This window comes from Mauremys reevesii, linkage group 10 (genome assembly GCF_016161935.1).
Source record: "Mauremys reevesii isolate NIE-2019 linkage group 10, ASM1616193v1, whole genome shotgun sequence".
NCBI classification, from domain to species: Eukaryota; Metazoa; Chordata; order Testudines; family Geoemydidae; genus Mauremys; species Mauremys reevesii.
Window position 1 is genome coordinate 17,176,084 of NC_052632.1, and position 16,227 is coordinate 17,192,310.

General features: G+C 42.5%; 1 protein-coding gene across 14 annotated transcripts in view; it reads right to left on the reverse strand.

The window, feature by feature from the left end:
• The window catches only part of ADAMTSL3 (ADAMTS like 3), a 274,175-nt gene that overhangs the window by 37,964 nt on the left and 219,984 nt on the right, over positions 1–16,227 (reverse strand). For 12 of the 14 annotated variants that reach the window (XM_039492789.1, XM_039492793.1, XM_039492785.1 and 9 more), the window contains 5 exons: positions 10,772–10,901; positions 8,371–8,563; positions 7,341–7,520; positions 5,918–6,071; positions 56–1,148 (listed from right to left, as the gene is read on the reverse strand). In XM_039492789.1, the coding sequence (XP_039348723.1) occupies positions 56–1,148; positions 5,918–6,071; positions 7,341–7,520; positions 8,371–8,563; positions 10,772–10,901 (1,750 nt within the window). Of the gene's footprint in view, positions 1–55; positions 1,149–5,917; positions 6,072–7,340; positions 7,521–8,370; positions 8,564–10,771; positions 10,902–15,073; positions 15,212–16,227 lie in introns of those variants that run through there. The other 2 variants (XR_005585749.1, XR_005585750.1) reach the window with 2 other exon arrangements.

Sequence of the window (16,227 nt, forward strand, 5' to 3'; positions counted from 1 at the left end):
TTGCCAATAACATAACAAGATCCATATAAAACCAAAAGAATCCATATTTACTTACTTCTCAGAGGATTTTAATGCTTCTCCATCTTTTGTCCAAGTATATTTTGGCTCACTAATGTCTGTAGTTTCACACAGTAAATTGACAGCGCTAGTATTTTTGGTCAGAAAAACCGTATTTCCAATTCGTGCAGTTATTGTTTTATTAAAGGAAATTCTGGGAACTTGTTTTTGCCTTTTAATACCAGGTCTTTTTTGATTGAACATCAGCTTGTCTAGGGTTTTTGTGTTGAAACGTTCAGATACGTTTGGTGATTTACCAGTGAGCTTCGAGGCTAACTTTTCTTCATGCAAGCTTTTCCATTTTTCAGTAGTAACTTGTAGTGGTCTAGATAATTCAGCAACTAACTGATATATGACTTGGGATGCCAAATCATCACTGACCTCTCCAGCTTCAATGAGTTGACTCATGTTCCTTATCAGTTCTTCAAACTGTACAGTATCCATGCTGTAAGCACCTTGAAGAATTGCTGCCTCCAGACGTTTGTTCTTGAACTCACGAGGGCTGTATTCTTCTGCTGAATTACTCACATGGGTTTCAAAATGTCTCAGAAATGGTTGATCATTAACCTGTCCATCACCGAGATACAGCTCATTCTTTTTACTCCATATTTGCCACATTTTGCTCATTTTATGCCATTTGGCTCCAAAACTGTTGGCTTCATTGTGATCTGTACCACTGGTCTCACTTGCATGTTTTCTAAAAGTTGGAGGTTCTATTAGCCGGTTGTCAGTGCCGATAAGTTTGAGAACAAATGTTTTATGCACAGAGCCTGCAATACACTTGTACACGCCGATATCTGTAGCCCCAAGGCTATGTATTTTCAGTGATCCCGACTTAGTGATGCCAAGTCTTTTAGAGTTTTGTAAATGTTGTCCATCTTTCTCCCATTGGATAAGTGACTTCTGAAACCTTCGTACTGGGCACTTAATTACAACGGATGTTTTTGGAAGCAGATAGGCTCGGCTTCCAATTGTAAAATTAATACGTTTCTCTTGCCGTGTCTGTATGTAGACTCGGTGTATACTGACAATCTGAGGTCCGTGAGCAGCATGCTTCTCTGGACGCCTGGGTTTAATTTCTTGTTTAATCTCTGAAACAGCAATCAAGTGTTGAAAAAGACTGAATCACTGGCACTGTCCTTAACAAATTCTGCTTTTCTGAGAATGCTGTGAGCAGCATTTTCTCTGATTTGGTTCAGGTCAGCTCCAAACTTGCTGACTTTTTATCTGTGTCACATATACACAAACAGGAATAATGATATGGTCAAATTTTCTGGCCCCAATTTAGGCATTCTCCTGCTTCTCTCTAAACCTCCAGCAGCTCTTATCATATCAATGAGAAGGCACATATCACACATACCTGTATAGAGGACAATACTTGGACGAGGGAGAAGAGTGCAATAAGGCAGGCATGCTATATCTGCTATTCTTATTGCTGCCTGTTGAAGGGGAAAGAAAGGGCGTAAAGGAAGAGGAAAAGGCAAATAAAAGGTAGAGCTTAACATCACTTTTCCCACATCTGGGCACTGCAGCAAGCGTAGGGTGCCTGGATAACACAAAGTCCATTAGAAAAAGCAGGACTCTCTTTTCTATGGCTGTTAGACCTGCCGGCCGGCTGGCCTTACTGGCTGGCAGGCAGATTGAGGCTACGTCTTCACTACCCGCCGTATCGGCGGGTAGCGATCGATTTTTCAGGGATCGATATATCACGTCTTATCTAGACGCGATATATCGATCCCCGAACGCGCTCCTATCGATTCCGGAACTCCACCACCGCAAACGGCGGTGGCGGAGTCGACATGGAGAGCCCTGGACATCGATCCCGCGCCGTGAGGACGGGTAAGTGATCGATATAAGATACTTCGACTTCAGCTACGTTATTCACGTAGCTGAAGTTGCGTATCTTATATCGATTTTCCCCCTTAGTGTAGACCAGCCCCCAGATCAAGTTGACAGCAGCCAGGAGATGAGAACAGGAGTCAATGAATGTGCAGTGAGGGAACAGAGAAGGCCATGCTACTATCATTGGACGGGTGGTCACTTTCTTTGGCTAGAAGAGGCTTTGGTCACAGAGACCTGCTGTTGGCAGGGGTCAGCAATACATGAAGGAAGGGGGAGAGAAAGAGAGAAAAAAGTCAGATCCCGGAGAGGGCTGGTAAGTCAGAAGATGCCTGCGGACAAGCTGAAGAGAAAACTGAGGAGAGCTTCATGCAGGAAGGTGCGGAGGCAGAACACTGAGTATGGTGAGGCACCTCCTGCATTACACAGCAGGAATTTGAACCCAACAAGGTTTCTGGAGAGCTGCCTCCATGACTATCGCCGAAGACAGGCCTTCCCAGCGGTGGCCAGATAGACAGAGGAACACAGTGTGAAAATGACTGCAGTATTTCAGATACCATTTTGTTGACTCATTACTGGTAACTACTCTGCCCCTTTCTGATCAGCGGAACTAATCTTACTAAGAAAACATTAGGTAGCTGAGAAACAGAACAATGCAGAAGGAAAGAAGCAGAAGCATACACCCCGGCTATTTGCTCTGTGCAAGGCAAGGTGAAACTGGCCAGCCAGGGGAGTCAGGAAACTCCCTAGACGGGTGCTGGAGAACACTCGATTTTTACTAGTGACCCATTCTGTTGGTATGTGACAGAGAACAAAACCCAGCAAGCTGAAGAATGACTTGAATGAGTCAGAGAAATAGACAAATTAATCAAACATTCCTGCATTTGGTTGAATCTAAAATCATTACTACTCTACCATTTGGTGAGAACATAAAAAAAATGACAAACCTTGACAGCAAGTTATTGCAAAAATTTGAGTGCTTCAGATATCATATACATATGCTTTGGATATGTTGTAAAGGAAGAGGTAAAAAGCTAAATGCTTCAAGCATTCAAAAAGTGTGCACACTGTATGAACTACACCCCAGAGTACATTCTTATGTTTATAAAACAGAATACTGTAGTTATTTTCGATATTTTGGCTAATCAGTTCTGACCAATGTGGATATCCTGGTTCCATAATTACACAGCTCTTAAATCAGTATTTGTTATCCAGATACATGGTTCTCTCAATCAACCATTTTATGACTGAGTGTCCTGTTTTAATAACTATTGGGCTCAAAATATTTGTTTTAATAAAAATGTTCCAGTGTTAAAGCTTCAATTTCCAAAACCCAGCATACATACACAGTAAGTGTAACTTTATACACACAAAATACTTTGTGCTATGCTATGTTTACATTAGTTATTCCAATACAGAATTAAACCCAGTGAGTGTTTATAAATATGTTCAAGTCTGACTGATGAATTTCACTTTTTTTTTAAAAGAAAGACTGCATCAATTCTTCTTAGCATTGCAGCAACAGAGGGTGTGTGTGTGTGCGCGCGCGCGCACGTGTGTGCGTGTGTGTACATACACATACGGGTGGCAGAGTTAGAAGTGAGAGAGCATTCAGTTTTGTGGACTGCAGGAGAATAGTCCACAATGAACTTTCTGGATCCCTGGAAGCATCATAATTTGCAGCTTTGGAAGGGGTGGGCTTTTTGGGAGGGATTCCAGGAAAGGTAAACCTACTGAATACATTAGCTTGCACTAGTGCCACAGGGCCTGATCCTCAGCTTGTGTAAACTGGTGTAACTCTGTTGCCTCCAATGGAGCTACACACATTTTTACCAACTGGTGATCTGGCTCGTAAACTGTAAGCTCGTAAGCTATTTCCCAGGACCTAGGAAGCCAAAGATATTTCTGCCCAGATTGGGCCTTCATAAAGTAAAGAGCATGCCCAGATACTGTGTCTAGGGAGTCAGGCTTAGACTGACAAGCCCCATCACCATAAGCAAATAGTAAAAATTAAGCATTCATTTGTGCCCTGAAGACTGAGTCCTGAGGAGGGGGCACTGAAGAATGCCATTTCAGCGCAAGCTCTGGGAGGCACCACCTCTCCCAAAGCAGCCCTGCTTTGGTGACAGAGTGTGCATGGTGCACCATCCCTTAGAACAGTGCAGGCTGCTCTCCTCTTTGTAGCCTCGAGCTCTACTTTTTGGGGTGATGCCAAGTTCCTGTCTCCCACCCACTCCCTTCAGGTGACTTGTGCTGAGCCCCTGAATGTAGTAGGAGGAAACAGTCCCTGAATGTACCTATGAATCCCAGGATTGCTACTGTCCCTGGCCCCTGGTGCAAGAAGCAAAGTGAGGATCTGGAGTATGCTCTCCTCTCTCACCCTTTGTAAATGCCAGGCAGAATCCAGCCTTAGAGGCTAATGAATTTAAAACCTTGTGCTGAACAGTTTGAGAACTTGAAGGGAGAGGCCAGTCACTAGCCCTCTTTCATCATTTCGGTCTGCACCCCACTGCCTTCCCTAATAACTACTGTATGTCTTCACGTGTTGCTCCCTTCTTACTACGATGGAAGCTGACAATGTTACTTTAACATCACTCTCCACTAAGCAATTTGCAGACCACATTGCAGGCCACATTGCCATTCAACTATCCACAATTAATTAAATTCAGATAGATATGCAGCTCAAAATATTTTATGAAACCTTATGCCAAGGACATTCCTGAAAGTCCATGGGGCTTTATTTAAGTGGTGTTTTGAACCTCAGGAGTCTGGCATGTTAATGTGAAATGAAGTCCAGGAAAAGAAGTTTCATATTATGTATGAATCAGAATTGCACAATTATTTTGTGTTGTGAATAACCATTTATACAAAGCTAGAAAACGCATAATGAAGTAGCTATTTCTGGACAAGACCATTAACTGGATCAAAACCAAAAAGCCGGCACATATTACCGGATATTTACAGATCTGTATGATGCAAAACTTTCAATTCTTCCAAACCTAGAGTGAATGTTTTCAATTGAATCGTTGTCATTAAATGTATTGTGTTCAGCAGACTTTTATCAAATTGTATCTGACATTTAGGCCATTCCTAAGAGCCTTTTTTAAAAAGACACAAATTTATATCCTCCTTTCTAAAGGAAGAAAAACAGAGGCCCACACTGAGGGAATGTTTGCACATGCATTCACTGCAACTATACCTAAAAGAGACATCTACTTGGCTATTTTACATGTGCAGTTAGCACAATTGTCTACCTGACTATTTCGCATGTGCCGTTAGCACAATTATAATCATTATCATGACAAGATCATACTCAAATTACAAAACATGCATTTTTTGTGGGAACATTTCTAGAAGCAATGAGCCAAATATTGTTGTTTTTTTTTTTAAAAAGGTGTGTACTCCTGCTGCGACTGCGCCCTCAAAACACCTTGTGAAGCCAGAGGGAATAGGTTTCACACTCCCTTAGGCATTGATAGAAATTATTTCTGCACCTGCCACTGGAATGGGAGTTTTGTAACTTTTAACACTGACGGGAGTGTTACGCCCAGTGTTCTAAGAACACACACTGAACAGCTACACAGTGGATCCAATTCTCATTTACACTAAGGCCCTCTTTTACTGCTCTGGCAGTGTAAATGGGCTCTGTAGCAGGTATAAAAACAATTTATACCCACTCAAAGGCATCTTTATACCATCAGAATGGTGTAAAGGGTAAATAAGAACCAGGCCAAGTACATAGACCAAAAAAACCTCCCAAACCCTTAACGTGTGTTCATATATTACATTTAAAAAAATTTAAACTGGAACCATTGGTTTGGGCTGAGAAGATATACATTTCATAAAGTTAAAACAATCCTATTATTGTTGGTCTTGTGACCACAATGCCTAAGCTGCTCTCAGATCAGTAACGTTATGAAATGTAGCAAGGATAGAGAAATGAATTAATTTAGCAGCACATCCACAGGTTTTACTTGATAATTTCAAATCAGCAGGGCACTAGGTAAAGTAACACACTTACTGTTACAGTCATTCAGGTGACAGGACCTGACAAGTGAGGAAGTAGGGAGACTGCTACACATTGATACATTTAATGTGACATTTTGGCCCTTTGCTGTTAGCTTTTGGCAGGCAAGTTTCCTTCTCTGGATTCCAACACCACAGCTTAGCGAGCACTGCAAAAGGAAGGATGTAGTCAGAGTGAGTTTTGTGTCCTGTCTCATACATGCTACTTTTAAAGTGAAGTTTTGAAAGGATGCTGTTTCATATGGATCCCCGTGCCATCCAAAGCTCTAAGTGCTCTCCAGGCTTTAAGTCAATATGAATATACAGTGACTAACCCTTTCCACCAAACAGCTCAGAAACAATTATAGGAAAATGACAGTATTTCTTACTGTTCCACTGTGGATGTAATGCAGAATGAGACTTGTTATTCTCAGATGTATAATTCAACAAGTTCTAAATTGCCTGGGCCAAGTCTCTCAAGTCACTCTGCATGTTCATATTGCATTTGGACAGGATTTTTAATTGTAATCTTTAACTACTTTTCGTGGATCTTTTTTAAGAGGAGACTGGAGGCTTGAATTAAAGGAAAGGAAGAAAAATAGCATTCGATACACTATTTTGCCTTTCAGAAATTCAGCTAGGGCAGGGGTGGCCAACCTGTGGCTCCGGAGCCACATGCGGCTCTTCAGAAGTTAATATGCGGCTCCTTGTATAGGCACCAACTCTGGGGCTGGAGCTAGAGACGCCAACTTTCCAATGTGCTGGGGGGTGCTCATTGCTCAACCCCTGGCTCTGCCACAGGCCCTGCCCCCACTCCACCCCTTCCTGCCCCCTCCCCTGACCCTGCCGTGTCCTCACTCCTCCCCCTCCCGCTCTCTCCTGCACGCCACGAAATAGCTGATCAGGAGGTGTGGGGAGTGAGGGGGAGGCACTGATTGGCGGGGCCGCTGGTGGGCAGGAGGTGCTGGGAGCAGGGAGAGAGTGATGGGGGGCTGCTGACGTATTACTGTGGCTCTTTGGCAATGTACACTGGTAAATTCTGGCTCCTTCTCAGGCTCAGGTTGGCCATCCCTGAACTAGGGAATAAATCTGAGTGGTTGGAAGCTAAACATGCTCCAACCCGATGCAACCATACTGGAAACGAACAAGAAGCATTATGGCCTCTTGTTTTTCAGTTTAAACATGAGGGCAGAAAGGGTAGGCAGCTATGTTTTGGGGCTGGGTGCACCCGGATCATCTGTTATAGCAGGCCTCTTGAAGCATTCTACCTCCTTCCTCCCCACAACTGGGTGGGTAGGGCCTTTTGCCTAATTGCATTCCCTCTGGAGCCCACACTACTCTATGTTCTTTAATGATTATCTGGTAGTCTCCCAACTAGAAATCCCTTGAGTTCCTTTTGTATCGGGAGGTTTAGTGAGCTCTTACTCTGGACCACTCACCTTGGACCATTCCCCTACAACTAGCTGAGGGGGACAATCAACTTTGGCACACGGTTTATGAGCAGACAATCTAGGCTCCTGGCAGATCTCATCAGAGAGTTTCAGAAAGCTTCCATCTGTCAACAGCTGCTTACAGTGAACCTTGCGACTCTGAGTCCCTCCGCCACAGGTACGGGAACACTAAGACAAAGATAATGTGGAAAGCATAGCCACATCCACGCTTGTCTTTACTCATTTATACTCTTATTTTATACAGGCATTTATAAGGCAGCTATCACCATGTTTTCTTTGAACACTTTACTGGTTTAGATCAGGGGTTCTCAAACTTTTGTACTGGTGACCCCTTTCACACAGCAAGCCTCTGAGTGCGACCCCCCCCTTATACATTAAAAACACTTTTTTATATATTTAACACCATTATAAGTGCTGGAGGCAAAGCGGGATTTGGGGTGGAGGGTGACAGCTCACGACCCCTCATGTAATAACCTCGCAACCCCCTGAGGGGTCCCGACCCCCAGTTTGAGAACCCCTGGTTTAGATTAAAAAGTGATCAGCATTTTCCAAAACCAAGCAGCATATGCTCCTAGTAGCATTGATTTAGCTAATGGGCCACAAGCCAGGAAAACCTAACTAATGAGCTCAGTGCAAGACAACTGCAGTGCAAGTAGCTAGTGGAACGCCTAGAAAAAGATGTTCACTTTACATCTAGAACTGGCCAAGTTAACGCTCAGGTGCATATCTGGCATGTACCTTTGGGACAGGTAAGTTAAGCCTTGCTTCCAAATGCAGGTTCTCTCACTTGTGGGGTATGGGGAGAGAGGTGATCTCTGGACTAGCTACCACCTTGAATTTCACCCAGAAGTGAAGTGAAGAATGGAGACTACAGGTGTAATAAGTTCGATGTCAGCTGAAACCATGCTACAATAACAAACTTAGGAGTGACCTTCCAGGTTACTCTAATTAGAGCATATTAGGTAACTAACCAGAAGAAAAATGCTTACAACTAAACTATTTCCATAATCTGTTGTACCTGCTGCCATTCTTCAACATGCCAAGCAGGGGGGCAGTCAATCTGGTTACACGCTTGTAAAGCATGAGGCTTTTCATCTTTGCAGTCTTCATTAGTGACTATGGATCCCTCAGGTTGCTGGCAGTACACATCTCTTGTCTGTATCCCAACTCCACAAGTAGCGGAACAATGTCTCCAAGGGCCAGTTTCCCACCTGTGCCAAAAAACACATGGGCAAAAAAATTCACTCTAATTAAACAATACAGAAGAATGGCGTGTGGAGGAGGGATTATCCGGACACAAATTATACCCACGCAGAGCAAAACAAAGCAGAAGCAAAGGCATATTTCTATTGCAAGGGTCAGACTATCATCTACATTTGCCATAACAAAAACTATGAATTACATTTATAAGCTTGAGTGTAAGGAAGATATGTAATTTTATTTACTATAAATCCTAACGTTGTAAAGAGCTAATCCCAATAAATGTATGTGGTTCCAGAACTCACAGTTAGAACATTCTTCATAGAATAATCAGCCTCCTGTTAGCTTCATGCTGACATTTATATGGTTTAACGGGACTTTTCTTATATCTACTAAATGTTTATTATGTTTATGTACATTTTCTATAAAACATCCTGCTCCTGTTAACTTTCAGTCCACATGTTTTGCAGGAGAAAGTTTCTGTAAACATACTATGGTTTTGGCTTTGATATTTTCCTCTGAACCATAATTTTCTAACTGAATGCAATATTCTAAGTTTTTGATCGTTTAATTATATTTTACAATTAAAAGGGGGCATCAGAGTTCCCTTCACAAAACATATATCACTAAGGCTATTCTCTTTAACTCTATGCAATTACTATTTAACACTGGGCTCCTGGGAAAAGGAATCTCTCCGAAGGGTTAATGCAAGGTCTATTGGAGAGCTTCATATCAAAGTGGTTTCCACAAAGACCTCTGCATTGTGAAGCTAAAAAATGACACCACAGTATATAATAATATCTTCATTCTGTTTTCTGAGGTGAATAAAAAAGGATCTTCAGCTGATGTACACCTCTACCCCAATATAACATGAATTCGGATATAACGCGGTAAAGCAGTGCTCCAAGGGCTGCACACTCTGGCGGATCAAAGCAAGTTTGATATAACGCGGTTTCACCTATAACGTGGTAAGATTTTTTTGGCTCCCGAGGATAGCGTTATATCGGGGTAGAGGTGTATTTGTTAAATCCTTTCTGAGATGACTATTTTCCAAACAGTAAATTGAATTTAAAATATTTTCCAAACAGTTTGAAAATAAGAAAAATAATCCAACACACAGATCTACTTTAGCAATAGCCCCCTGTCCCTCCTCTGAGGCCCCGCCCTCCACTCACTCCATCCTCCCCCCCTCTGTCGCTCGCTCTCCCCACCCTCACTCACTCGCTCATTTTCACTGGGCCGGCTGGCTCAACTGGTTGGAGTGAGGGAATAGGTGAGGGCTCCATCTGGTGGTGCAGGCTCTGGGGTGGGGCAGAAATGAGGAGTTCAGGGTGTGGGAGGGGGTGAGGGCTCCAGCTGGGGGTGCTGGCTCTGGGGTGGGGCTGGGCATGAGGGATTTGGGGTGCAGGAGGGAGCTCTGGGCTGGGGGGTGCAGCCGAGTGGTTCAGAGTATGGGAGGGGGCTCCAGGCTGAGGCAGGGGCTTGGAGTGTAGGAGGGGGTATGGGCTCTGGGGTAGGGGTACGGCAAGGGATGAGAGATTTGGAGTGCAGGAGGGAGCTGAGGCAGGGTGCTGGGTTGTGGGGGGGAGGGGGGAGGGCTCCAGCTGGAGGTGCAAACTCTGGGGTAGGGCTGGGGATGAGTGGTTTGGGGTATAGGAGGGTGCTCTGAGCTGGGACCTAGGGGTTCAGATGGTGAGAGGGGGGTCATGGCTGGGGCAAGGGGTTGGGGTGCAGGAGGGGTCAGGAGTGCAGGCTCCAGGTGGCACTTATCTCAGGAAGCTCCCGGGCAGTGGCATATCCCCCTTCTGGCTCCTACCTGGAGGTGCGGCCAGGTGGGTCTGCATGCTGGTCCGGTGGGTCTGCATGCTGCCACGTCCGCAGGTGCTGCCTCCACAGCTCCCGTTGGCCATGGTTCTCAGCAAATGGGAGCTGCAGAGTTGGTGCTTGGGTTGGGGGCAGCACACTGAGCCCCCGGGCTGCCCCTATGCTTAGGAGCCGAAGCGGGGACATGCAGCTGCTTCCAGACTTTTAACGGCCTGGTCAGCGGTGCTGACCGGAGCCGCCAGGATCCCTTTTCGACCAGGCGTTCCAGTCAAAAAACGGGCTCCTGGCAACCCTAAACCTGATCCTTGTCTGATAAAGTCAGTAGACAATGCATGGTTATTTATGTCATATTAACCATTTCTTTTCCACAATTTGATTTCATTATTAAAGCGTACCGTGGTGGGCACAGTTTCATGTTGCAAGTGCGAGTCATTGCTGGTGGTCGCATGGCGTTGTCACACAGGGTGTCGTTGACAGCTTGTTTTGTCTGCACATGCAGGCACACTGCAATGGCTTCTTGTGTCCCTGGATTTAAAAATAAAAACAAACACATGAGATGTTCTATGGACAGATGAACAATTTTTATAACCTCCTTTCTCTTCCCCCCAGCCTCAACCAGAACTAATTCTGGATGCCAAATTAGACAGCAGATTTTAAATTAACAACTTGACTCATAACAGCACTGGAAATATTTTAAAATATGTTTGAAACTCAGAAGGCGTTTTTAAATTAAAAACCAAGTTACAGTGCAACATTTCTGGGATTTCTTATTCACAGCCAGCAATGCCCCAATGTAGGATTTTTTTTCTAGATTCAAATCAGCTCTTGGAGTGGATACAAATAAACAATATTGATAGGTGCCAGTTTGTCATTGTGCCCTTCAGAAAAACAGAAAATTGGAGAGTAGTGATTTTGTCTGCCTTTCTCTCTGTAGCACCAAGAAAACAAGACACCATGACTGGCACCCCGATGACACTGATTTTGGAAAGTTCCCTCTATTTAATAGTGCTACCCCAAGGCAATTAGAGTGACTTGGTTGGCAGTCAGTGTATAATAAATGCCTTTTCAAATAGCTGGACTCACCCCATAGGAGCAGAATGCTGTTTTATTCCTACTGATTTAAATGGGATTTCAATGAGCTAAGTATTTGAAGAGACAAAAATTACATAAAGTTTCTAAACTACAGCCAAGAAAATGGCTGACTCAGCATGTAGAGATACCTGCTGGGCTAGATCCTCAGCTGATGGACACTGGTGTAGCTGCATAAAGCCAATGGCTCCTCAGCTCCAGGCCCAGTGTATACAGTGTTCCCTTACATGGGTTTTCCCTCAGCTTCTCTCCAAAATGTAGCTATAATTATAGTTAAGGTGAGGTAATAATTGGAGATATACCAATCTCCTAGAATGGACCTTGAAAGGTCATTGAGTCCAGCTCCCTGCCTTCACTAGCAGGACCAATTTTTTCCCCAGATGCCTAAGTGGGCCCCCCTCAAGGATTGAACTCACAACCCTGGGTTTAGCAGGCCAATGCTCAAACCACTGAGCTATCCCTCCCCTCCTAGTTATGCTGAGACATGAAAGAACATTAATAATTAAACTTTTATCAGTCAGAAAAACATGATGTCCAATAAATCTGGTTTAGCTCAACACAACTCGGTGGACACTTGTCAATTAGTGAGCTTTATTGTTTATTTTAAAATTGCATGGTGTATTCCGTTTCACATATACCATTATTCTACAAGGCATGTCTTCAATGTGCAAACCCTAGTCACTTAATGGAGAAATGCACGTAGAAATAAAGGACACAAAACTTAGTAAAGTGCTTTGGAAATCTTCTGTATCTAAGAACATAAGAACGGCCGAACCAGGTCAGACCAAAGGTCCATCTAGCCCAGTATCTGTCTACCGACAGTGGCCAATGCCAGGTGCCTCAAAGGGAGTGAACCTAACAGGCAATGATCAAGTGATCTCTCTCCTGCCATCCATCTCCACCCTCTGCCAAACATTCTATGCAATAAAAACAACAGTCATTATAATTGACCTATTGAATAGAACAGCACTGAAATGCACTCTAACATGCTCTTTTGTTGGTACCATGTGAACATGGCTAATGTAATACACAACAGGTAACATGGTCACAGTTCAGAGAATCTGCTTCCTTCCTTCTAAATTTACTTCCCCCCCAAGAGATCTCCTAGGGCTACAAATGTGTTTTCCATAGTAGGTTATATTCTTTGTCTTATGTGTAAAAGCTTGAAAGGTTTCTAACATGTTTGTATTTTTAACTGGAATTCCTCTGGTCATTTATGTATGGTACATTAAGACATCAGATATTTTTTCTCTTTTATCTAACTACCACTAAACAACGATGGTTATAAATACCCTTGCTTTAGATAAATTTGTACACCATTAATTGTTTCTTGACACTTGTTGGTTATTTAACAGTCCATTTGATTTCAGCTGACTCCATGAAATATTCTGTGTTGGAAAATTTTCTGCCTAAGGTTAGTGGTGCATGTTTTATGACTGTCAGGTAAGAACTGGTCTTTTTCTTTCCTAGTGAGAGCGACAAATGATTTTATAATGTGCTCTCAAATGCTTCCATCTGCCACTGTCATCTCAGACTTTGCACTTGTACAGCCAGTGGCCATCATAATGGTAGGTACAAGAACAAACTGAACTGCCTCATACACTTTAGGCAGAAGACATATTTTTCTTCACTATTATAATTTAGTAGCAGGTGCCCAGCATTTGAAGTTACTCTGTTAATCATTATTGCAGTTGTCTCTCTGTCAAGAGCTAGTGCAATCCATTCCTGAACACTGGCAATTCCTATCACAAACCAATGTTGCCCCCATCTATGAATTATTTTAACACAATCCAGCATATTTATTCTTTCAAGACCAAGGCTGCAAGTCTTCATTGTGATGATACAGGTACCAATCTAACAATTTCAAGCATAATACAAACTATACGTGTAGCAGGAGTATGTATGTATGTATACAACACTATGGATTCTAGCTTTCTTTTAGACTTTCACTGGGATCCATCTTAATCCCATTTGGGGCTGATGTTCATTCCAGGAAGCCTTTGCTGTGTAATTGTTTTGACTATGTCTGCACAGTACTGAGTTTTTATGTAACAGGAGCACTGACCTTATACATAACTGACCGCCTAGTCACTTCTATTAAATAAAAGTCATTAAGTGTTGAAAATTGCATTACCTGCAACACATACATTTAATAAAATGTTCTCTCACTAGGGACTAGATTATATCCTTTACAGCAAATGTCTACACAACATAATCCAAGGGTGAAAATGCCAAATCAAAGCAAATCACTACACACCATAAGTTTTACAAAACTCCAAGGTTCTATCCCAGAACTAAAGACCAGAGTACCCTGGATCCTGCAGCAACTCCTAAATGATTGACGCACCTTCAGAAGAATTTATTCAAACATTTTGGTTTCCTTCAGTTTCCCAGAATAAGAAATATGTTGCTTCTAATGTACAATTCAGAAACAAAGATCCAGATGTGGAATGTTGCTGAGGTAGAGCTGTGGAAGAGGTTATCAGATGAGCCCTCAAACATATATTCATCATTCATCCAGTTGCGAGGCCCATGCCTGCTCTGGGCATAGTGTTAAGAGTTTGTTTCTGCTTCAAGTGCCTTGTTCTGGCTAGCAAGACAAAATTGGCTTCTTAGTTGTTATTTTAGGCCAAATTTTGCCCTCAGAACAGACTTAAATTACATCTCTTTTACAGGGATTAGAATGGAAACATTCACGTTTGTGCAAAAACAAAAAACAGTCAAAGCTGATAAGAAAGAGTTATTTTGCAATGGGTTATGCTGGATAATATTTTATAAACTTCTTGCACAGAGAGTGTGATACGATATGAGACTCCTATATTGAGCCTTCTGCTAGTCAGTATTTCTCTCATCAGCAGTTTATATTACAATGTTGTGGTGAGTATATCCAGGAGAAAAAAAAAAGGCATGTCACACTTTTTTTTTCTTTTTCTTTTGGCTGTGACATGCCACCTTGGTTTGGTCCATGTACGAGGTGTCTTTCATTTCACTCATCAGAGTGCCACAAACTACTGCAATTCTCTACTCCAAATGCTTTAAGAAAATGAAAGCTATAGTGTTTTGCTGTTTTAAAGTATAACAGAAGAGATACTGTAAAAAGTTTGTAAAACAGACTTTTTCAGATCTACGCTGCTTTCCAATAAACAGTTACACTCCATTGATGCAACATTTACTTATAATTTACTTATAAAATGTGTAAGAGATTGATCTTAATTATAAATTTGTTTGCAGCCACAATTTAATATTGGCTTGTAACGTGAATCAGTGATAAAACTTCTTATATTGCAGGGTTTGGGAAGCATCTTGCAAACCATAAAAGTCATAAAACCTTCAGACAAACAAAGTGTCATATGTGTGAAGTTCTTGCCTTGGGATGCTAACATAGTAGAACATTTAACCTCCACCCCCCATTCCCTCCAAGTATAAGATCAGTTACTCGGGCAGGTCTCGACAGAGCACTAAGTATTTTTACAGTATTTTGATGTGCTATTATAGTAATTATTCTACTAATCAGTGCAACAGAATATTTTCTATTTTAACCCAGCATACAACCCTCACAAACTCACAGTTTTTGACAACTTTGCTGTGGGAAGAAATATACAGTGCACAACATTGTGTTAAAAGATCAGACTGTTTGCAAAATGCATACTTTACTTTAACTCTAGAAAGAGAAAACTGTAAATAATTAGGACAGAAGATGCTAAATGAGAGTGGCAGAAGGATGGTCTCTTCACTCAACCTTATACCTAGAAAAGGAAAAAAAAATTACTTATTTCAGATTACTTTTGCCTTGCTGTCAACTAAAAGAGAAATAGTCAATTTAAAATCTAGTCAATTAAAAAATGAGCTAGAAGAAATTTCATATATTACACATGCCTGAGTGTCTCTGCCTATTTTTGTAGCTGTACAGTCATATTTCCCTCTGTTAAGGAACAGATTGTAAATCGTTCACTCAATGGTGAGAAGTTTTCGTCAAAAAGCCAACAGGACTAGTCATGGGAGTAACTGCTCACCAACAAGAATACCACAGTATTGCCAACACTCATCATTTTATTGTGAGTCCTGTAATACTTGGTGCTTTACTTAAAGCTCCAGTGCCTGGAGTCCTGTGATTTTGTAAGAATCGGTTTAATAAAATAATACATTTCTAGCCGTCAGGATTAGAGAGAAAAGCTTGAAAATGTGACCTAAGTGTACCCTAACATCACAAAATCCAGAAAGCAAAGAAAAAGAGTTCCACATTTATTATTTTTAAAAAAAAAAAAATCTTATGATTTTTAAACCAATCTCATGTTTTTTGGGGGGCTTGACTCCAGATGTTCAACTGTATAGGGCTGGTTGAGGTTCAAAGTCTGTCCCTCTATGTTTTTCTCTCCCCTGTTACTGTGTGAAAGGTCCACACAGCTAAAGCACAAACAGTAAAATCACCTATATCAGTATTTCCCAAACTTGGGACGCTGCTTGTGTAGGGAAAGCCCCTGGCAGGCCGGGCCGGTTTGTTTACCTGCTGCGACCGCAGGTTCAGCCGATCACGGCTCCCACTGGCCATTGGCCTGGAGCAGCGAACCGCGGCCAGTGGGAGCCACGATTGGCCGGACCTGTGGATGGGGCAGGTAAACAAACCGGCCCGGCCTGCCAGGGGCTTTCCCTACACAAGCGGCGTCCCAAGTTTGGGAAACACTGAGCTATATGAAAAGTGCTAACAAATACCAAAAGTACAAGTGGAGGTATTTCTCCAGTCTCTTTCACCTTTCTTAGAGGT